This window comes from Pezoporus occidentalis, unplaced genomic scaffold (genome assembly GCF_034315485.1).
Source record: "Pezoporus occidentalis ecotype Australia unplaced genomic scaffold, CSIRO_AGI_Poc_V1 ctg72, whole genome shotgun sequence".
Classification (NCBI taxonomy): Eukaryota; Metazoa; Chordata; class Aves; order Psittaciformes; family Psittacidae; genus Pezoporus; species Pezoporus occidentalis.
Window position 1 is genome coordinate 2713627 of NW_026916072.1, and position 23860 is coordinate 2737486.

Here is a 23860-nt window from a genome sequence, read left to right on the forward strand (position 1 = left end):
AAGCCAGCAGCAGACAGATCCATAACGTGGCCAGATTGGCTCTCCTGGCTGTGTCCAAGCTGTTGCAGGGATGCTTATTCGCAGAGAGGGCTCGGGGGAGAGCTCGTAACGGTCTTACAGTACCTAAAAGGGCTGAGAAGAAACCTGGAGAGGGGCTTTGGCCAAGGGCCCGTAGGGACAGGCCAAGGGGAATGGCTTTAACCTGCCCAAGGGGAGACTGAGCTGAGCTCTTAGGCAGAAGCTCTTCCCTGTGAGGGTGCTGAGGCGCTGGCACAGGGTGCCCAGAGAAGCTGTGGCTGCCCCATCCCTGGCAGTGCTCAAGGGCAGGTTGGACACAGGGGCTTGGAGCAAGCTGCTCTAGTGGAAGGGGTCCCTGCCCGTGGTAGGGGTTGGAGCTGGAGGAGCTCTGAGTTCCCTTCCAACCCAACCCAGGCTGGGATTCTGTGATTCTCTGTTCACCTGTAACACAGCAGCCCTGGCCATCCTGTGTGTTGACAGCAGGGACCATGGGGACCTTTGCCCAACCCCAATCTCCACATCAGCAGTCAACAGTACTGCCATGGTGCTGTGTATGGGGTGCTTTCTCTGGGAGCTGTTCCTGTGTGAGCGTGGTGCAGAATGGGGCAGTTCCTCCTTTGTGAACTCTTCAGTAACGAAAATCAGTCTCTTGGAGGAGGCAGGTGAAGGAAGAGCTCTTGGCTGGGTGTTCTGTGAACATACCGAGCAGCCTTTAACAGTACATGTGGTGTGTCGAGTGGTTCCCATCATCTGCAGCCTGGCTGGAAGGGAACCACGCGGTGCTTTGTTGGGTTTGGGCTTTGTTCGCTTCGGTTGATCAGAAAAACCAGTGCCAAGGAAATGAGTATTTTTGTTGTGAAGATGTGTTCGAGGCCCTGTGTTTATTTATTTCCTAAAGAGGATGCTGGAAGCCAAGCTGGCAGTTTAATGGTGCGTGATGCGCTAATAAAAACGTCTGTGCTTGTGTTTAAGCCTCCAAAGGGGAACGAAGGAGCGCGGTGGTTATCAGCATTCAAACGGCAAGACGCAGGCTTAAACGTATGCAAAGCCTTGGGAAGGGGCTGAAGAAATGCCCTGAGTCTCTTGCAGAGAGCTTCTGACAGGCACATCGCATCTCTGAAAGTACGGGTTGAATTATTGGAGCTGCCTTTGTTTATTAAATGGAGCCTCCAGCAAGAGGATTAGAGGAAGGAATCGCTGCAGGCTCAGCGTTGCGTTGGCACGCAGCTGAACGGGGGATAACATTTACTTTATGGAGCGAATTCCGATAGATCTGTAAAAGATCCAGGTGTGTGGTAGATACCTAAAGAAGCAGCCTCCAAGTGCATGAATAAGCCTCCTGTGACGGGTCTGGTTTGCTTTTAGCAGCGCGTAATCCGTTTAAAACAAGGCTTCTTCCAGGCAAACTCCAACAGAAGAGGGTTTGTTTCGTTTTCAGTTGGGAATGCCAGGGAAGGATGCAGAGAGCTAATAAGAGAGTAATTATACATGCTATTGCTGGCTGGAGCAAGGGCAGAGACCATTAAAATGCCATTTTAGGAGTTAATTATATGGTGTTTCCAGTCGATGCTGGTGTCCTGGTTTCTGCTTAATCGACGTGTGGCGTGTATTTAGGATGTTGTGGTCGTGACATCTAATTTCTATTTTAAGCAACTTTAGGCCACTGTTATGCAATAGTGTCCCAACCCTGTCAATACACGGATTCCAGCCTCCACAGGGCTTGTGCCTGTTGGATTTGTTCAGGAAATACGCAAAAGCAATAAAAGAGATGGGAAAAACCTTCAGGAAGTATTCTGGGACAGGCACACATGCCATAAATAAAGCATTGCAGTGGAATCCAGTTAGTTAAATCTCTCCTGAAGCTCATTTAATAATAGCAGAGCCTCTGCTACCGCTCAGATGGAGGCAGCTGTGATTTGTTTCAAGGTTAGGCTTTGACTTCTGTTTTATTAGCTTTTCAGTTCGTGCCCCTCCACTTGTGCAGCGTCTCGAGTTGGGCTACACCATGGTGTAGCTGAAACAGGGATCCTTTAGATCGGGGCTTTACACTTGGGATCCTTCGGCAGGGTGTGACGAAAGCCCCCCCAAGGCAGATGTCAGGATTTGCTCTTCAGCTGGGCAGGATTGTGCTGGCGAGAGCAGATGAGGCTCCTTTGCAGCTGATGTGATGCCTGGAGGAAGTGACATTTATGTTCTTGATCCTTCAGTGCTTCTGCATGTCAAGAGCTGAGCCTTGAAATCCGGCTGCAGTGCTGTCTTCAGAGCCAGCAGGGCTGAAGGAGAGGATTCGTACAGGGAGAGGGGGAAACATCCAACTCCGATGGCTGTTGCAGACCCTTGAGTACTTCAGTTCTCCCTTCTTTTCTCCACATCTTCCCTGTAGGAGATCGGAGAGGGAAATCACTTTAACTCGCCAACAGATGCAGTTTTGAAGTTGAAAATTCGGAGATGCATTAGGATTCAGAGACCTCCCTTTGCTTAAGGTAAGAAAGGAGCAGATTCCCCTTGTTTCCTCCTTGATAAATGCCTATTTTCAGTTAACTCCAGGGCTGGAGTTTCTTGAATGCCTTTTTGCATGTTCAGCCTGCCACCGATGCCTAAATGGTTAATGTTCATCCCATTTAATAACTCGCAGCTGCAGGAGGCATATGGCTGTGTGCTTGTGGGAGGTGTGTGTGAGACCCAGGTCTGGGCTGCTCCGTGCTGGGACTCCAGGGGTGTGTGTGTGTGTGTGTGTGTGTGTGTGGTGCTCGGAGGGGATGAAGTGGTGCTCGTGGTGCAGCTGAAGGGGTTTCATGCTTAAAAGCTGGTTTTTGGAGGCTTTTTTCCCCTGTTTGATGGTAAGTGAGCTTGGCAACTTCTGAAGGATGCTGGGGGGGGGGGGGGGGGGGCTTAAATCACCATAGACTCATCATCAAATCGTATCATAGACTTATGGGCTGGAGGTGGTGAAAATCCCACTTTGGAGAGGTAATAGTTGCATGGATTTCATGAAAGGTGAGACGTGGTGAGCTGTAGTTATGTTACCATGGCATCCCTAAATTACTCCAGTGTGAGTGCCTGGGAAGTATCAATGGTGAATTATTCCGGATCCTGGGGAAGGTGATGTGTGAGAACAGGCATGCCATTAGCTCAGCTGTTTGTTTTTAGGTGAGAAGTGTGTTAATTACCTTCCTTTGTATGCTATATATAATTATCCATGCTTTAAGCAGGAGCTGGTAGTGCAGAAGAGGCAGGCTTTTTTTAACCTGTTGGACTAGCATGGAGCCTTTGGATGCTGTATAAAATACAGGCATTAAACTGAAGCTGGGCTTTCTATGAGTCTGAATTTTCAAGTGAGGTTCTACTTAACCAGCTCTTTTACTAGTTGTTGTCTATCTCACCCTGTCATATATCAGGGAGTCTATGCCCATGGCAGGCAGCTGGAACTGGGCGAGCTTTAAGATCCCTTCCAACCCAGTCTGGGATTCTCTCTCTTGCTGTGCTTCAGGAGATTCAAAGGCAGAGATGCCAGAACTGGAAGGCAGAGAATGTTGTCTGGGTTTTTCCGGTGCCTCCTGTGTTACAGCTGGAAGATAAAAGCTCTTTCGGAGCTGCTACACCAGACAAGTGATTTCAAAGCATTTCCAAATGATGAAAGGCAACTTTAAACTTCTGCCTGGTAATTAATACAGTCTGCTGTGCTGTGCTTAATCTGGAATGGGGGAGCTCCATTGTTCAGGCTCTGGCTGCTGAATCCATCCAGGCTGGGTGAGTGCTCCTGTGAATCTGCTGGGGTGGGTTTGGAGCTGGCTGTGCAAACGTGGCTGTGCTGGTGGATGGGATCTGTCATTGCCCGTTACTTGGGGCAGCAGGGCTGTTTAGGGCACAGAATGTCTGAGGTTCTCTCCTTACTTTTGAATGAGCAGCAGGCAGCATCTGTGTGAGCAGTTAACATCCTCACTCAGGAGGAGGAGATGAGTTTTTAAGCAGACAGACCAACTTGTTTTGGAAATGAGGGGGGAAAAAGCATCCATTTTGTGTTCCTGCACCGGGCTTTCTATCCTCTGTGCAGCTGGAATGAAAACCAAACACTCTGAATGAATCCCTTGTGGTGCTTTGGGTTTTATCATTGCTTAAAATGTTCACTCTTCTCTCACTCGCTGTATTCCCCCCATCTACTCGTGAGCTGTTTGCCTTGTCAAGCTCATCATTCTTCGCTGGCTTTTCCAAGCTTAACTGATGGCAGAACATGGTTTTTATGAACACCGAGGCAATAGAAGCTGAGACAATGCTCCTGCTTAGTGGGGGAATCAAGTTTTGCTGCCAGGTTTTAAATATATATCCTCTCAAAGACGCTTAGCAATCTGCTTATGTGAGCATCAGGACTTTTTCTGTTTAAAGTGGAGTGGGGTTTTGCAATTTCTTTCCTTTAGGGTGGAAGTAGTGAAGGTCTGAATTGCGAGGGACAGATGAAATTAAGCCGCAGAAGCACTGATGGCAATCTACAAAGCTTTAATGTGTGAATGTAGTCTGGGCATTATCCATATTTAGAAGCAGTCTAGATTGAATCCTGGAGAAAAAGCAGAGTTCTTCATTGACTCCTGCCTTGATTGTGTGCTTCTGGAAGTGATGGATGGTACGAAACAGTGGTTTGAAGGAGATGCTGATATTTATTTTGCTGCTGCTAGAGCTGTATCGGATATTAATTGCCCCCAAGTTCAGTATTGGCGTAAAACATAGAGGGGAGGGTGGTAAAGAACATAGTCTGTGACATTTCCTTGCTTTCTGAAGCCCTTTTTTTCCTGCCTTCAGGAATTAATTCAATTTTTCAAGTGTGGTAGCGTGCTGTATTTAATACTTTTTAAATGACAGTGCATCAGTTAATAGGATGAAGAAGATCGGGGTGGACTGATAATGAATCTGCCAGGGGAAACGGCAGCAGAGGAGCGTTTGACATAGACTGAGCAGTTTATTTTGCACAAACAGGGAGCGTTTTAGCATCTGGTATTTTGCTGGCCCAGGACTGAAGCTTTCTGGAGCCAGTGTCTCTCTTGTAGTGCATCGCCTTGACCCTGGCTGGAGCTTCTGGGTGCCCTGCAATATCAAGTAATAATTTATAGGCTGTCAATGGGGTTGAAAGAGAATAAAGAGTGAATGCATTGACTCTGTAGATGAGGAAGGGAGCCTGTAGCATCCTGAAGAAGCTAGGATTAACTTTATTTTTCTGCTTCAATATTGAACAGTTGCTTTCAAGAAGCGTTAGGAGGAGCCTCTGTTCCTGGCAATGGGGATGTGTGGGCACAACTTCAAGAAACCTTTACAATATTGATGAAAACAGGATGTTTTGCTGGCCTGTTCACTCCTCTCACTCACTACTAGAGGTGCCCGGGCACTACAGGCAGGAGCAACTCGCTGGTTGCACCCACACGGTCAATACACCCATGTCTTCAACTTCTGCATCGGTCTGTCTTCCATGCCACACCTCCAGGTCAATATTGCCTTTCCAAAGCAGCGAGGGTGTTCTACATTATTCTTGGAGGCTGATGCCCTTCTGTGAAGTTTTCTCGTCCTTGTCAATGGCCTCAGTTAATGTTTCCAGAGCTGGCTGTTAAATTAGCTTTTTCCTTAATAATTCTGTGATGCTTTCTTAACTCTACTTGTGCTTCAGTGGTAACTGTTCAGCTGCAGCAATTAGGATGAAGTCTGTGTAGGTTGCTTGATCTATCATATATTTCAATGACTGGGGGCTGGAACTAGATGAGCTTTAAGGTCCCTTTCAACTCAAACCATTCCAGGGCTCTGATATCAGGGAAAGGGGGGATGCCCATCCATCGTCTCTTCGGCAAAGTGCTCTTTAAATTCAGCAAGAGAAGTAGCACGACTTCCTGGTACTGCGAGGAAGCGTTCTTGAGGTGGACCTTTAGTGCATTTGTTGTATTAGGAGGCTTCCATTAGTGCCAACTAATTACGTGGGCCATGTTGCATTTGAGTTGCAATTACATTGACCGCTGTACAATAATTAGCTTTAATACAAGTTGCCATGTGTAGGGGAGATTTAATTGCTTGCTGGTTTTTGACAAAGATACTGCTGTTTCCCTTAATTGGGTTTCCCTTGTCTTCTGCAAGTGACTCTTGAGAACCAGAAACCACTCGAGTAGGCAGATCCCGCCACCAGGAGTTCTCAGAGATGAATATGGCATTAGTATTCCCTCTGGCAGCTTTGCTAATGGCATTTTGTCCCTCTTGCTTTACAAGCAAATGCTTTGTCTTTGCAGCCGTCTAACAACATCAAGCCTCACAAGTGCGTTCCTGGGATGCAGCCCTCGCTCTGGCTGAAATAGAAATGCTTTTGGATAGCACTCGTTGATCTGCAGCAACTTACATTAATGGAGGAAGCCTGCTTACATGTCCTGATGGTTGTAGCTAACAAATCTGAGGTTGGAAGGGACCTTAAAGCCCATCCAGCTCCAGCCCCTGTCACGGGCAGGGACCCCTTCCCCTGGAGCAGCTTGCTCCAAGCCCCTGTGTCCCACCTGGCCTTGAGCACTGCCAGGGATGGGGCAGCCACAGCTTCTCTGGGCACCCTGTGCCAGCGCCTCAGCACCCTTATAATAAAGGATTTCTTCCTAATGTCTACTCTAAATCTGCCCTCTTCAAAAACACTTGATTTGCGTTACTAGTCAACGTATATAACGCATAGACTAGAAACACTTATATATGCACAGAATGGAAGTGCTTATCTCTGCACAGAATGCTAACTGCATACATTTCTGCTTAAAAACGTTTACTTTGAACATTCTTTCTATTCCAGTTTTCAGCAAAGCCGCTAGCACCGAGCCCCAGTGAATCACTTCATCCTGCTTGCGTGCGCAGCCTCTTGCTGCAGTGCATGCCGCTGAATGGGTTCAGCGTGAGCAGTGTCATCAGCGGAACCATTGTCAGTGCTCATTGCTAACTGGATCTTTGCGTGTTTGCAGACATGTGTTGGCAATGCCCTCACCAGTCGTTCAGAACTGAAACCCACCCGCTTGTGAGCCGGTTCTTGCAGGGCTCTATGTGTCAGGGCAGCCCAACAACAAAGCCCCAAATATGCACTAAAGAACTTGTTAAGTTTCAGATCATGCTTTCAAGTGTGTTGCTAATAAACCATTTTTACAGTGACGTGATGACTTCCATCTGTGGAGTGATTTTAAGTGTCTTCCTCTTAACAGCTCTTCTGCCCACAGCAGTGTTATATGGTCAGGATTAATGATGGAGGTACAGCGTTGTTGTCAGTCTCAATGCATTTTTCTTGATACGTTTTCATTAGATTAATGACCTCATTGCAGGGTAGCCATAACTTGTCTATAAAGCAGTCGTTATGTTTGTGACAAGGTGGATTGATAAAGCTCTCCTCTTCGTGCTTGTTCTCCGCCTTTAAGCCCTACCTTCGTCTTCTTTGCAAGTTGGTGAGCAGGGAAGCAGGAGAAACCAGCGCTGGCTTTGCTGTGCTTGCTCTCCTCCCAAGCACTGAAGCTTTCTTCTCTGTGTGGAGTGAAGTTTCAAGGTCAGCTCGTGCTGCTTGTGAACGCTCTCGTTTGTGGCACTGAGCTGAGTGTCTGAGCCAGGAGGATGGTCGTGAAGGCTCCGAGTGCATCTTCAAGTGGAGATTTCTGCCAGCACGTTGAGTGCTGAAGCTTCTCAGTCTATTTAGTTGAGATTAAAGCGTTTCTATTTGCTTCTCTTTTTGGTGAAGATATTGTCATTTTGGTAAAACCTCTTCCCTCAAAGAGGCAGAGATCTTAAACACTTAAAATTTAACTTATTTGCAGAGTAGTTACAAGCTTTTGCTCTCTAGAGTATCTCCTAGTGACCTGAGCATCTGCAATTCCTGCTGTTCTGGGAGGTAGCAAATAGTGCTGGTTGTTCACTGTGAATCAGCAGGATTTAACAGAAAACACTATCATCAGAGGGTTGAACCAAGATATTAAAGTGTTCTATTGCCAGCTTAAAACTGGAAATACAGTCTTTTTCTGAGATGCGTGCAGCAAACCCAGGTATTTATAATCATGGAAAAATAGGTGGAAGTACAGCAGTGTGGGCTTAGGTGAGGATTTAGGAGCTGCTGCTGCAAAATGTGCTTTTTCTTGCTTTAATAATAAAAGCTCTTCTAGGAAACCTAAAGAAAAGTATTTCAGATCAGGAGGTAATATTTGACTCATCTTCTTCCCTCCTTCCTCCATCAACGAGTTTAGAATAGACATCGTGGAGAGGAGAGAGAAGGTCGATGCTTGTCGTGTAGCTGGGTTGCTGGAGGACCTTCTTGTGTCCTTATTTTGTGTTCAGTTTAAGCATTTGGAACCTTTGTCTTGGCTTTGGAGCATATCCTCTGTGTGGTTGTTAAGTTGCTGCCCTGGTGTCTTTAAGGCAACGCTTGCCGTCATTGGAAAATGTGTGGGTTTGGAAAACGAGAGCATCACTTTAGTCATGGACACCTCAGTGGCCACGTGTCACACTTGGAAGTTGCCCATGTGGAATTGGGTTCGTCTTCAGAAGGATTATGAAAGGGTTTGGGGGTGGGTTTTGCTTTGCTTCTCCCCAGAATAGCTTGATTGCATCTTTCCTGTTTGTTCCTTCTTACCTTGAACCCCCCCCTCCCTCTTAAGCCTGCAGTAGTGGTGCTGCCTACCTTTGTGGGGGAGAGAGGGCTTTGGGCTTGTTGAGGTTTCACAGCAGCTTATTTAAAACAGGAAAATCGACTCCTCCTGCTGCAGAACTTGCGTCGGAAAGAACAGGTAAGCCACAAACCAGAGCTGCTTTTAGCAGCAGGAATGGATGCATAAAGGAGCGATGATTTAACCTGTCTGGGAGAAGAGGAGGATAGTTCTCTGCTGGGTCTGACTTGCTGTCCCATGCATTAGATCTGTGTGTATGAATATATATTCATACATTATTTATCGACAAGGGAGAGGTTGGTAGTTTGTGGTCCATTAGATTCAGTCTCAGAGTAGCGATCAAAGACCACACATCTATGCCAAATCATTCCCTTTTACCTGAAGCGCCAGGGGAGATGGAGGGAATCGTGGCCTCTTTCTGCAGGAAAACAACTGAATAACAGAACTGCCTCTCCTGCTCGTTATATGTTAATGGCTGCTTTCTCTTAAGTGGAATTCTATAAGGAGTAGTAGGTAAATCTTGGGTTTTACATTGCACAGCTTCTGTGACAATGTACTCTGATGTCTTCAGAGGGCATCAGATGCATCTTTGCTGATTTAACTGGGGCTACTCAAAGTATTTGGTGGGAGTATCGAGGTCGGGGTCTGTGATTGCTGAGCATGATCGTGCTCCTGGTGAAAAGGTGTTTTTGGCTGAAGGAGACAGTAGTTTTCTCCTCAGTTACTCACCCTGTTGTAATATGTGGTTTTTTAAAAAGCAGAGGAGACTGAGCACCAGGTTCCCAATCCTATGGTGACATGCATGTGCCAGGTGATCACAGTGATGGGTGCAAGGGTTTGGATGGGCCCAGGAGTCTTACGTGCAGCCAGGTCCGGCTCACCTCATCTGGGATGTTCACAGGCAGTTAGGGAAGAGAGTTATTTAGGAGAATTTAATGGCAGCAGCTGTGTATATGCTGAAATAGTTTAAACGAGAGATGGTTGCTGCAAGGGGCATCACAGCATCCTTGAGCTTGAGAGTCCTTAATGGCTGCATGATGTTTAGTCCATCCTGGCAGCACTGAAGGTATTAAACCCCTCAACCCCAGCGTAACAGCAGCTCCAAGAGCCCCATCCCTTGTGTTTTTTCATGTGAAAATCCAACTGGGAGTACTGCTGGAGGGCCTGCAGCTAGAGTTAATCCAATCAAGCTAAGAGCCCGTAGAGGAAATGGAAACCATCGTGTAGCCACAAACCAAAATCAGTCTGTGCTTGTTAGGATCGAGGTTATCCCACTGCCAGTTACTTCTCTTGAAACACATGAAGTATCCGTTTTCCATGTCTTGTCTAATGATATTGGTAGACACTAGGGTTGACTCCAGGGATTTTTGCATGGTACTGATCCCAAGAAGAAAAGCAGGAAGATTATGTTGTCAGGAGCAAGGAGTTTGGGTTGCAGCTTTCTATTCTGTGGGTTGCCAGCATTTAGAGCTTGAAGAATTTGGAGTGCCACTTGTTAAAGAGTAGTGAGCATCCTGTTGGAAGATTATACTTTGGTGTATTGCAACAGGAAGAACAGCTAAAATCTATCTTGAGGAGTGGAGCCAAAGATTGTTAGAGACTCCCCTTGGATTAAGGCTGACTGTAAAGCTGCATTTGGAGCTGAGCATTGTCTCTTCATGCATCCTTTTCTTTCCTGAGTAAAAGCAACTGCAGTTGAGGCATCTTCAGTCCCCTAATGACTGAGATGGAGGCAGGGGGAGGTCTTACTTACAAAGGCTGATGGAGAGCAGAGTTCCATAAGGAAGAATGGCTGTGTATAATCAGGATATTCATGTTAACCTGATGATAAGAGCTCTTTTTATCAGTACGGTTGAACTGGTCCAGTGCTCGTTACAGTTGCCATATAGAGAGCAAGGGTGTGATGGAAGGGATGGGGAAGCTGCTCATCTTCCCTGGCAAACGGAGGGGTTTGCATGTAGGCAAAGAGCTGCCTCCCGCACACGAGCGTTATCAAAAGCCCTTTTCTATCCAGATGGGAATTACGCCAGCCTCATCTTCAGACTCCATTGTGAACCCAAGGAGGTTGGAGCCGTTTCATCTCTTTTTCTAGCCTGTGAGAAGCAATTCAGTGCAGCTGCGGCTCCATTCCCGCCCGGGGAGCGCAGGCCGGTGCGTGGGAATGCTGTGGGCGCGCTGCCGGTGCCCGTTCTCTCTCCATAGAGAAGAAACCATGGGTTCCCTCTTTGTCACAGCCGCTCCGGAGAGCGGAATCCAAACCTCCCTCACCCCAGCAGGGGCAGAGCGGTCCCTCTCCTAATTATGGGAAGGTGGCAGGAGGCAGCAAAACCAGGCTGTGTTGTGCGCTCATGAATGTCAGAATAGGCTTGGGGCATCTCTGTGCTATCAGGGCGAGTCACAAGAGGCCTGATGTCCAGAGAGGGACCAGCCAAAACTCCTGAGCACTTTGGGAACTGCTTGTCTTGATTCATAGAACCAGGGAATGGTTTGGGTTGAAGGGACCTTAGAGCTCATCCAGTCCCAACCCCTGCCGTGGGGCAGGGGCGCCTCCTGCTAGAGCAGCTTGCTCCAAGCCCCTGTGTCCAGCCTGGCTTTGAGCACTGCCAGGGTGTTCTATTTCTTATGTTCCAGGATATCCAGATGAAGGAAAATCCCCCCCACACCTTTTTTTCCTTGGAAGGCTGAGGCTCTTTTCAGGATTGAATTACCATGTCCTGAGGTTGAGCTGGAGAAGGGAAATGTGCTTTGGAAGAGAGTTTGAGAGCTTAAGTGCTTTTTTGTTGGGTCAGGCGTGAGTTAACCTGAGTTCTAAGCACAGACTGGAAAGATGCAGCCAGCAGAATGCATCCAGAGCTCTTTTTGCCACAAAAAGCAACTTTACAAGCTTCCACTTCAAGCTGTTGGATAAACTGAATAGAGCCATTATCGTAACATCTATCCTCCATTAACTGCTTCTAAATGTTGTAAAGCACAGAGCACAGTGAAGTTGTTTTTCCTTATTTCAATACAATTATTACCTCTTTACTAGTGAACGACATGAAGAAAAGGACTTTCTGTAGGGGATGTGTGGACACCCTTCTGCAAGGCTGCCTTTCCAAAGGACAAACCACTTCAACTTGCTCAAGTCCATTAAACTGGGATGGAATCAAACTGATTGCTGCAGGAAATGACATAAATATTCCATTAAAAAAACCAAATCAACCAAATAACTTTGATTGTCACTCCTGGTTTTGATATCCGAGCACAGAGAGTGCCTCTGGGGAGATGTGGGATAGATGATACATGGAAGAGAGCACTAGGGAATGTGCCTGTGCATCCATCCCTGCTGCTGCACTCTGCATCACCCATGTCCTGATGTGGTACCCAAAGTGGATCATGCTTCTGGCTGCATCCCCAGAAGTGCAGAGCAGGAGGTTTGCTTCATGTCTTGCAACTTAGAAGCTGTTCCCATGTATATACCTATCTACACATAGGAGGAGAACTGAGATCCTGGTGCTTAAATATGGGGATAGAATGCTTGTAAAATGGAATTTATTTTCCAGGCAGGGATAGACATTAAAAAAAGCCTCAAAAATGAGGAATTTGGCAGTGCAGTACAATGTTCATGTCTGGTATTTCCTGCTGTCTTTACAAATGGACTCTGTTGTTTGCTCCAACTGGCAAAACTCAGCCCTGGCCTTCCCGAATAGAGCTGCAGAGCAGAGAGGAGGGTGCTTTTCCGAAGCCAGGTGGGCATTGTGGCTCTTATCTCCCTGAACAAGCAGTCTGAAGATCTTGCAGTTGTTTCCCACAAAGAAAAGCTGGTTTGCTTGATTCAGTTCCATTTGTTTGCTAGGATTTCAGAGCCACAAACCCTGCTTGACCCTGTGTTGGATACACAAGTCCGCAGTGATTGTAGGTGCGCATCCTGGTTTTATTGGAAGTGAAGAACCAAAGACCCTTGGAAGTCAGCAGAACAAGGAGCCAGGGACAGGAATACTCCATGTCTGCCCATGCAGTGGTTCTTCCTGCTTTGCTGAGCCACGGCTCTTCCTGAAGAGAGGAATCTTCTCTGGAAACCTTTTCTCTCATCGCAGCGGTTCCGACCTTTCCCTGGTAACTTTATTTATCTATTGGGTGTTTCATGGTCACCCCCTCCTGAGCTTGAAAGTAAATAGTTCACTGTCAGAGCTATGCAGAGTAATTTGCAGCCAAAGCAGTTTGCTGTCAAGGAGCTTTCAGCGTGTTTTCAGATCACTTCTAATTCTGTTCCGCCCTCCTTTTTCATCAGCTCTTCGAAGGGGCTGAAAGGTAGGACTGCAAAAGGTGGGAGAAAAGGATAGCTCTGTCTCATACCTTATTACATGCATTGAGGGCTCTATTCTGAAAGCCAGAATTGAAGTTCCTGTTGTGCCTTACGGAAAAGGCAGCCCAGCCTTTGTGGGGAACTTCAATAAACCAGGATCTGTGTTATCGGGGGCTCCCCAGCACTGGTGCTGCTGCCTCTGAGTCATCTCTGTTGTGCTGAATATGGAAAAGTCTAGAAGCAGAAGGTTGCCAACGCACTTGCCAGGGTTAATGCCAGAGTCTAAACATAAACTCTGCCAGGACAGGCTGTTATTTGGAGGCTGAAGTCCCAGACAGAGCTTGATGTGAAGGACCAGGAGAAGCAAACAGCGCCTCTCCTCAGAAACAGACATCTCATGGATTGGAGACCCTGCTCCTGGGAGCCTTGACCCTGTTCCCTACAGCTTGGACACCCTGACCTGGTGTGTATGTTTTTGGGTGCTGATCCTTAGACAGCTCAGAAGTGGGGCTGGAGATGGATGCTGCTTCATTTCGGCATCATCCAGATGCTTCTGATGCCCATCACGTTGGCTTATGTGGCCATTGTACATCTAAGCCAAGCTCTGAAACCCAGAGGTGGCCATCACAGGGAGTCTCTGTCCTCTCTCCCTTTTCTTCAGACCACTATGCATGGAAAACTTTATGCTTTATTTTGCTGCCTAGCTTGTGTTTGCCACTATTGATGTTCAGCCAGTACTAATATATGACACGATGCACTTTCCTCATAGTATTTCCAGTGAGTTTTTTAAGTGGGCTCTAGGAGAAAGTACCCATGAAAAGCTATACTCGAAGCTTCAAACTTTCCTGGCAAAATCCCTTTACTGCAGCTTTCAAGCAGCATTACTTATGGTTATCCTGGTTCTCTTTGAGTTGGTGAAGCAGCAGAATCTTCCTGGAACCTTTAATTCTGCGATTGAGTAACTACCATCAGTAATTCCTTCCTGGAGCACCATCTGCACGGAGTGTCAGGGTTTGCTAAGCAAGAAAAATGAGGTGTTTTTAGCCAGTTCCTCTGAATTTCAAGCAGATTTTATTTATTTCTCTGCTATGAGCAGTGTTACTTCCTTAACCTCCGCTTTCTGCACAGTGAAAGAAAAAGCCGATGCAACTTGTACCTCCGGAGCATGGCTGTAAGTGGTTTGTGCCAAAAATAAGCTGTAAACATCAGTGAACCAAAGCTGTGGGGTTTGGGGCTTCCCAGAGAGTGGAGCTTTCAGGGGAGCACTTAGAAGCCGCGTGGGGGGAACTGCTAATGCATTTGCTGCTGTGACCCTGCCTCTTGGAGCGCTGCTGGATGCGGGCTCTGCGTATCCATCACTCGGTGGAAGGTAAGTTGTGGTGAAGTGCAGAACTTAACGAAGCATTTCCCAAACAAAGCCGTGCTCTCGTGAAGATGTTGGACCACATCTTCAAAGCTCATCTGCCTGCTGGGAGCTGTGTCCTCTTTGGGGCGAGGTGTGTGCCCTCCCCAAGCGCTCCTGCCCATTCTCTTTAAATGATGGCAGCGTTCAGGCTCGAAGGGCTCTTCTATTTTTGGTTGAGGGCTGCATGCGAGCAGTCATGCCAAATGCTTGCCAGCTGTCGGAGCTGTAATTTGGAGCCCACTTTGTACTGGATTCTTGTAGGCGTTGTAATGAGTTGGCAGCACAAGTGGCTCCATCTCGGTCCGTGCGGTTACTGCCTGCGGTACCCCATTGGGAAAGAAAACACTGCTCTCTCCTCCCACTGAATGCGGGGAGCGTGTCGGGCTGCTTAATGGCAGGGAGAAAATGCTGCTCTTCTGGATAATCGGGATTTTTTTAGTGGGAATTCCTGGAGGGAACCTGGGAGGGAGGGAGGGAAGGAAAAGCACAGAGTGAACCTGAGGCTTCCTGGGCAGCAGGAGGTCATGGGTCTAACACACTCGGGGTCACAGAGCTGCTTCTCTTGGCACCAGGGTAAAAGGTTTTCCTTTCCTGTTCATGTGAAAGGGCTCTCGGAGCGGACGCTGGGAGCAAAATAAACAGGTTTGTTGTGGAATGAAGGAAGCTCGTGCAGCTTTGGCTGCTTGATATTGCAGCGTTATTGTCCGGGTCGTGAGGAAGGCAAAGGACACAGAGAGCTGCCTCTGTGTGATCTTAAAGCTCACCCAGTTCCAACCCAGGGACCCCTTCCACTGGAGCAGCTTGCTCCAAGCCCCTGGGTCCAACCTGCCCTTGAGCACTGCCAGGGATGGGGCAGCCACAGCTTCTCTGGGCACCCTGTGCCAGCGCCTCACAGGGAAGAGCTTCTCCAGCCCTTGGAGCAGCTTCATGGCCTCCTCTGGCCTTGCTCCAATGCTCCATGTCCTCGTGTGGAGCCATCAATGCACTCTCTTAAGGCTGGGCATCTTACTGTGGCTGCATAGAAAAGCTGATGCTGCAGGGGACGTTTGGAGATCATCTAGCCCCACCTCCTGTTGAAAGCAGGGCTTAGGCTGGCCCTGTCGAGTCTTGAAGCAGCTTGTCCCCTGCACTGCGATGAAGCGTGCAAGATTTTTGCTGGTTTTCAGTGTGTTTTTCCCAGTTTCTGTTATAAAACCTTTCTGGTTGCGTGACCCTCAGAGGCCCATGAGTCACTGAAATCCTGCTTTTGTCTGGGGAAATGCTTTGCTCTAACTTGTGTTAAGGAAATTTAGGCAGAGAGGGAGATCGAGATGAGGTCTTGGGAAGCTCTTCCCTGTCCTGCCTCAGCGTCTTTCCTTCCCCTCTTTGAGTGTCCCTGCCCATGGCAGGGCATTGGAACTGAATGAGCTTTAAGGTCCCTTCCAACCCAAACCATTCTAGGATATGATACAGCCACAGACTTTGATGCTTAATAATATGCTGATACAAATAAAACTGTATTAGGCTCTAACTGGACTGAAAAACTGTAGGATAAGCTTTGGATGTGGCTTCTTCACTTTGTATTTTAGATCCTCTCTGTGTAATCATCCCCAGCTGGAGCTCTGGAAGTGGTGAGGATTAGGCAGTAAATCTGTGCTAAAGAACCGGTGGCGAGGCTGGTAATCGAGCTTCAGTTACGGTGGATGGATTCATTCCTGCTCTTGTGATTTGCTGGTGCTTAAGGGAGAAAACAAGCAATCTTGACAATGTGCTGGGTGTTAAATACTGACTGAACACAGGCGCTGAGCAAAGCAGATAGAAAACAGTAAGAGCGAGGCTGGCTCAATGGGGCCAGGTTAGCGTTCTGCTCATTCATAAATACCCCATCTGAAGACATAATTACGCCTTGGCAAAGGATGTGAAGGGTTGATGTCACTGCAGTTATCAGAAAGCATTTTCTACAGTTATTTGAAATCAGTTCCTGAGTTCTTTGTGTTTTTATTCTATCCCATCGCACCAATGAGCTGTCACGGTTCCACCCCGCTTCCAGCTCACGTCAGCCTAAAGAGTGTTTTGCTGTGTGTAATAAGCAGGAAACAGGGGCTGAAAATGCCTGAGATTTGGGTGTAGCCGAGTATAACATTTAGGGCTGGGTATATATTGAAGTTTCAGTCTTGTTGCTGTGTTTTGTTAAGTGATGCAGTGTCTGCTCTTCAGATACCGAGTTTAATCTATCTCACGTCGGCAGTCACTGTTCAGGGTGGGTTTTTTTCTCTCTGTGTTAAATAGCTTAGTCTGGCATAGAGGCTTCAAAGTAAATAGGTGGCTTATCTCTATTCAGCAGGAATCCCTGGTCTGAAGTGAAAACGCTGCCTGTCTTCCTGCTGAGCAAACAGGGAGCTGGTGAGTTTAGATGGCACAGAGACCTCCGGAGCTCCGTGGCCAACTTACTGGTGATTATTGTTTAAACACGGAGGATTTCAACGTGAAGGTTTTAACTTGCTGCCAACCCCCGAGTTCCTGTGGAACTTACTCAGTGATGTGGTTCTGGAGTCCTTCCTCATTCGTTAAGGAAGACGTCCAGGATCTTGAACCAGCTTCAGATGGAGCTGCTGCGAGGGCTGGAGCAGCTCTGCTCTGGAGCCAGGCTGAGAGAGCTGGGCTGGGGCAGCCTGGAGAGGAGAAGGGGAGACCTGAGAGCAGCTCCAGTGCCTAAAGGGGCTGCAGGAAACCTGGAGAGGGGCTTGGGACAAGGGATGTAGGGACAGGCCAAGGGGAATGGCTTTAACCTGCCTGAGGGGAGACTGAGCTGAGCTCTTAGGCAGAAGCTCTTCCCTCTGAGGGTGCTGAGTCGCTGGCACAGGGTGCCCAGAGAAGCTGTGGCTGCCCCATCCCTGGCAGTGCTCAAGGCCAGGTTGGACACAGGGGCTTGGAGCAAGCTGCTCCAGTGGAAGGGGTCCCTGCCCGTGGCAGGGGTTGGAGCTGGAGGAGCTTTAAGGTCCCTTCCAACCCAAACCATTCTCTGAAACCCTGCTCTTTGCTCGTGCTAGGAGGGTGGCTGCAGAACTGTGGACATCAGGCTCTTGCTGCACGTGATGCAGCCTGGGGGGCTTTTAATTCAAGTCAAATGTGAGTCCTCTCTGTTGGCTGGAGAATCATTGATCTGGTTTATTAAAAGCTGATCCATGTCGTGTGAGCAAAAACCCAGGCAAGGCAGCACTGACGCAGCCACTGCTTCTCTGAACACGCAGTTTGTGTCGGGGCCACCCAGGTGAAATGGGAATAAGGGTTAAAAATAAAGAGACATGCATGGCCAGCAGCGGTTTTCCTGCCTGCATTCATCCCACTGTCACCGGTAACCTGCATCGATGGGACCTTGGAGAGCTGTAAGTGATTCTTGCCACTTGCCTGAGTGGAATGCACCAGCTCTTGTGCAAACTGCTGTGGCCAGTGTCGGAACGTGGCACTTGTTAATAGCCTGCAGTGCCTCGGTCTTGCTATCTGGAACCAGATGGGGCTGGTAAGTCTGAGTTCTGCTGCAGGTTACCTGCTTCCACACCGCTGGGTTTGAAATGCATTCATCACATCCTGTCGATGGAGACTGGGAAAGCAGAAGGGCTTTTGGAGTGCATCCTCCCCTCCCTCCTTCCTCAAAGCCCCTGTGTCCAGCCTGGCCTTGAACACTGCCAGGGATAGGGCAGCCACAGCTCCTCTGGGCACCCTGTTCCAAGGGGACAAAGCCTAGTCGTGGAATGGTTTGGGTTGGAAGGGACCTTAAAGCTCCTCCAGCTCCAGCCACCTGCCATGGGCAGGGACCCCTTCCACTGGAGCAGCTTGCTCCAAGCCCCATCCAAAGGCCTAAATGCCCTGAGTGGATGCTTGTATCCAGGAGAGGAGGCTCTGTGTTGGTCCTGGGCTGTGAAGCTGAGCCATGCCACATGAGGCACTGGGATGGTTCCTGGGCCGGGTACACAGGAGCCTGTCAGTGGCTTGGGCTTGAGAGAAATTCTTCCTTTTAATACATTCAACACAGTTTTACAGATCAAAAACTCTGTCTTGGAGGGACTTGGTGAGAGAGGTATTTTTAGCATGTGAATAATGTGGTTTTATGTAAGAACTGAGCACCAGAACTGAATCTGTCACTCGGGTACACAGCTGGGACTCTGGATTCCTAATTCACAGCATGGAGTTCCAAGATCTGTCCCTTTTTCAGGCATCATTAACAAAGCTGCAGTAGTGAGGTTTAGTTTTTAGTTAACCCACTTGTTCTTTACATTAAACCCAGTGCCTCAAACCTTGACATCTCACTCGAATGGGCAGGGGGGTTGGAACCAGATGATCTTAAGGTCCTTTCCAACCCTAACTATTCTATGATTCTAAGTTTCTCTGATTGCATCCTCGCTTTGGGATGTGTTTAAAAACCTGCTTGCTCTGTAGGAAATGCCATTTCATTGCATTTTATCATTTCTGTGGTGAGTTGTACAGCAGCTGCGTAAGCACAACCAGTGTCAAACTACACAAGTATTAATGTATAGGTTATTTGCATTGTCGTGGTGCATCCATTCCTGGAGCCCAGTGATTCAGCACAGGAATAAAGGAATCCTAGGCAGGCTTCTGACAAGTATTTTCCCTTTTAAACCTGTGGCTCCAGTGTTACTTGAGGGGTAAGGATTGGCTTTTATGATGAGCAGCCTATGTCTTGAAACAGAGGTAGGAGATGTTTTGGTGCTTTGGAGAGGCTCAGTGCATCCTGCAGCCAAATGAGGAGAACACAACTGTGGGTCTCGTCTATGTGTCACTTCATAACCTGAAACTACTTTGCTGTGTTGAACCCCTTAAATCTTTTAAGTAGGGTATGATGAAATCCTTTTCATAAGAGCAGCAGGGGAATAAACCAATTTACCACAGGCCCTTTGTGGGTTTAAATTACCTCTTTTTGCTGTTGAAAACCCCAGTTCTTTTTATTCTGCGGTTGAATAAAACTCCATCTATCCATTTAACATGATAAGCCTCTCTGCTGCACTCATACTTCAGTGACTGGTGATGTTTAATGCCACGGTTCCCTGAAAATACTCTGCTTCCCCGAGTCCTCTTCACTTCATTTATACTTGATAAGAACTAAATATTTCAGCAGCGTTGCCAGGAAGCGCGGATGCAGCTGGACCCGAGCTGCAGCATCTCCTGCTCATCCCTGGCGCTGCCAGGCCAGCATAGGAAACACTTTGCACCCTCCCAGTTGTCTGTTTATCCAAAGCAGCAGAACCAAAATGAAATCAAAGCTGTGTGTAACACAGCCAGGGCCTTTTTGCAGCTCTGGAGTCTTTAAAACCATGGAGCGATGGTAACAGGGATGCAAAAAGCTATGGTGATGGTGTTCCCCTTCCCTCCATCCGCATCCCCTGGTAATCCAGATGGTTTAACTAATCCTGAGTTTTATAGGCAGGGGTGAAGTGTGTCAGCAATGCTGTTCCCTGCTTAAAAGTGAATTACCCCTTTTGTGTGAAGGGAGCGGGGCGTAGTTGTTGAGGTCATCCCGAAAGCATCATCACTAAAAATGATCTGCTGAGGCAGAAAATTGGATTTATTCGTCTGTGAGCATTTCCATAACAATACCATTAGGCATAAATTTATGTTCTCTGAAAGCTTGTAGCAGAGTGGGCTCTCGGAAAACACGCCACTTGCCTTTGAAAGTCCGGCTTTAAATGACCAGATGGTGCTTACAGTGCGGCTGCAGCATCAAGCTGGGGAGAGGTAACTGATTATTTCCATTTAAAAAGAGGGGGGCGGGACTGGAGGGGAAACTCCTTTTAATTGCTGTGTGGTTAGCTCCTGTTGAGCACCAGGCTACCCCTGAGAGCTAGGGGGTCCTTGCTGAAGCCTCCTGGGCTGCACAAGCTGCCTGGCCCTGGGGGCATCGGATGGGGCTGCACTTAAACGATGGGATTAAAACTTCATTGCGATGCGTGTGTCATGTGAAGGAATCATCCCTTTAAGGAGGTGTTAGGAGGGAGAGCATGTAACAGTCCTGCAAAGGGGGCTGCAGGAAAGCTGGAGAGGGGCTTGGGACAAGGGATGTAGGGACAGGCCAAGGGGAATGGCTTTAACCTGCCAGAGGGGAGACTGAGCTGAGCTCTCAGGCAGAAGCTCTTCCCTGTGAGGGTGCTGAGGCGCTGGCACAGGGTGCCCAGAGAAGCTGTGGCTGCCCCATCCCTGGCAGTGCTCAAGGGCAGGTTGGACACAGGGGCTTGGAGCAAGCTGCTCCAGTGGAAGGGGTCCCTGCCCGTGGCAGGGGTTGGAGCTGGAGGAGCTTTGAGGTCCCCTCCAACACAAAGCATTCCATGATGCTGTGGCGAAAGTAGGCTCTTCTGAGCAAGTGTGCTTAAATCAGCTGCTGGGTTTATTTTGACACCTGTATCCTTGTTCCTAAGGTAAGGTGCTGAGCTGTAGCACCGGTCTTGGAGGTGCTTCGTGCACCAGGAGGTTTATCTCACAAAAAGAAGCAATAATCAAAGATCCCAAGGGGGGTTTACACAGTTCCTGCCTTCTCCTGGGGACCACAACACGAGTCCCCACGCGTGTCTGCAGAGGTCCTGTCCCCAGGGCGGTCCCATACTTTCCCAGTCCCTCCTTTTCTTCTCTAGGATGCTCATGGCTTGGGGCCGCTGGTTCCATCCCCTGCCTTTTCCTGTAGGTATCTCTGTGACTTCAGCTTCAGAGCCAGCTATGAGCATTTCCAGGCTTCAGGTTTGGATTGTAGAGCTGTTTTGTTGCAAATCCCTTTTCCACGGTGCTGGGTAGGTGGTGATGACATTGTCTTGAGGACTTCCCTTCCCCTTATGCGCTGGTGCTGTGCTGAGGGTTTGTTCTGGCTCCCAGAGCTGCCGAGCAGGTCGCTGTCATCAAGCTTTTCATGTAGAAGTGTTTGCCCTGTGATTGCCACCTTTTCTTTGCATCCTTTGCGTTCGGTGGCGTTGTCGCAGCCAGGAGGTGAATCAGGACTTGGTACCTTTTGATCTGGTTGCTTATGGAGGACTGGGAAAACCCAAGTTCTCTTCTACGTGCTCCTGCCTGTCCCTTTCCTACCGACCGCTACCATGGTGTGCACATGGGGCCCTCAGTGATGCTCCAAGAGCTGTGGCTGTGAGCACCACTCCTTACGCAGCTCTCCCCTCTCTGTCCTGCAGGTATGGTGTGAATATGCGTTGCTTGGCAGCTCGGGTCAACTACAAGACTCTGATCATCATCTGCGCCCTCTTCACCCTGGTGATGGTGCTGCTCTGGAACCGATGCTCCTCGGACAGAGCCGGCCCGTTCCCCCGCAGCCTGCCCGGCCCCGAGCGCCGAGCTGCCGCCTCCGAGAGCGACCTGGCCCGGCAGCAGAGCGAGGAGGCATCCCCCCAGGAGCAGCAGAAGGCTCCCCCCATCGCAGGGGGCTTCAACAAAGGCCCGGGGCTGAAGTACGAGGAGATAGACTGTCTGATCAATGACGAGCACACCGTTAAAGGGAGGAGGGAAGGCAACGAGGTCTTCCTGCCGTTCAGCTGGGTAGAGAAATACTTTGAGGTTTATGGGAAAATTGCTCAGTACGATGGTTATGACAGGTTTGAATTCTCTCATAGCTACTCCAAAGTATACACACAGCGAGCACCTTACCACCCCGATGGGGTCTTCATGTCCTTCGAGGGCTACAACGTGGAGGTTCGGGACAGAGTGAAGTGCATAAGTGGTGTTGAAGGTTTGTGTCCGGTTATTTAAGTTCTTTTTAATGGTTGAAATGGTTCCTAATATTTGCTGCCATCATGTGAGACACAAAGTGGTGAACGCTCCATCCCTGGCAGTGTTCGAGGGATGGGGCTTGGAGCAAGCTGCTCTAGTGGAAGGTGTCCCTGGCCGTGGCAGGGGTTGGAACTGGAGGAGCTTTAAGTTCCCTTCCAACACAAACCAGCTTGGGATTCTCATGGGTCATGCAGATTCTTAAATCTAACTCACCTTAACACAGAATTAAGAGTGAAGAAGCGTGCTCTGCTACAGGGCACCAACAACAGCGAGTTGTGTGAGGAGGGTTAATCCCAAGGACAGCTGGGCTGGAGCTGTGCCTCTGAAGACAAGGGACAGCTTTGGGGGGAAGGACTGGGGCATTTTGTGCTGGTATTGGGTGGAGAGAGCCTGGCTGGTTTGTGCAGGCATCACTGCAGACTGTGCTTGTAGTGCTCTTGGGGGAGCCGAGGTAATTGGAGCGGATTCGTGGATGCGGGGTGAATTGATCCTTTAGCATCAAGTAACTTCCCCAAATCCAGCAGGAACACATGCACTTGATTTGCAAAGATTGATGTGGCGTTAAAGGGATCATGTTGGATGTAACATCGTTTGGAGACTGAGTGGTCCCTGGGGCATGGGGAAAAACGTCTGTTAGGGCTTTTTTTAATGTATTTTAAACCAAGTGTGATGCTTCAGTAAATGAGAATGTATGGGAGACCACGATAAGGACTTCCTCTGCCACTCAAATCTGCTTTGCTTTGACCAGGGAGCAATTCACTCCTTGAACACGGCTTTCCTTGAGCCCAGCTAATGGTGAAGCCTGGGAATGCCACTTGCTAGGAGTAAAGGAGCGATGGGCTGTGGAGGAGGAGTGTGCAGAGCTGCAAGCGCTGGTCTTTGAAAGCCTCCTGATAACGTCCCCCTTTTCCTTCTCTTGCAGGTGTGCCATTGTCCACGCAGTGGGGCCCTCAAGGCTATTTCTACCCCATCCAGATTGCACAGTACGGGTTGAGTCACTACAGTAAGAACCTGACCGAGAAACCCCCTCACGTGGAGGTGTATGAAACAGCCGAAGAGAAGGACAGAGCCAGCAGGTCTGCGGAGTGGACGGTGCCCAAAGGCTGCTCCCTGTCCACAGTGTCTGACAGAGCCAAGTTCACCAGTGTCAAGCAGTTCATCGCTCCAGGTGGGTTCTCCCCAGCGGGGCAGCAAAGCCTTTGATTTGCACAGATGGTGCCTGGGGAGCTTTAGGTACATGGGATTAATGTGTGTTCTTTTACCCTCCGTGACTCCTCATCCTTGAGAGCTCACCTGAGAACGTCACCTCATTCCTGTATCTCTGCAGTTTGTCTTGTCTTCTCTTTCCTCCCCATCACTGCTTTTCCCAACACTACTTCCGTGACCCAATGGGTGGATGCACACAGGGAGGGCAGTGAGAAGCTGCAGTCACGTTTCCCGAGCCTTTCAGCTCCTGCCTCAGAATAGCAGCAACAAAAGAAGTAGAAAAAGAGGAACCAGTTGTGCAGCTGGGAAATAGCACTGACGTGTGATAAGCAGATGTTGACAGAGGAGAGATAAGGTCTATTTTCAGCCTGGAGCCAGCTCAGCACGTGCAGCTCTCCTGTTGGACCTGGCATCACTCTCTTCACGGGGATGCAACTGATATTGCAGAATGTGAGGTCTTGGTTCTGCTTAACCCAAGTTGCCTTAAACAAGGTTGCAGCTGCCCCCATGGTGTGTAGGTATTTGCAGAGGGTTAGGGAGGGGGGAATGGGGTTG

The 23860-nt window shown here is 48.7% G+C and overlaps 1 protein-coding gene across 6 annotated transcripts in view; it reads left to right on the plus strand.

Annotated features, from left to right (window-relative positions):
- GLCE (glucuronic acid epimerase) overlaps positions 1-23860 on the plus strand; it is a 41405-nt gene that overhangs the window by 12014 nt on the left and 5531 nt on the right. The window contains exons 2-4 of one of the 6 annotated variants that reach the window (XM_062601726.1): positions 2402-2501; positions 21508-22058; positions 23022-23267. In XM_062601726.1, coding sequence (XP_062457710.1) covers positions 21521-22058; positions 23022-23267 — 784 coding nt within the window. In that variant the 5' untranslated portion in view covers positions 2402-2501; positions 21508-21520. Of the gene's footprint in view, positions 1-734; positions 2502-2835; positions 2859-13072; positions 13403-21507; positions 22059-23021; positions 23268-23860 lie in introns of those variants that run through there. The other 5 variants (XM_062601727.1, XM_062601724.1, XM_062601729.1 and 2 more) reach the window with 5 other exon arrangements.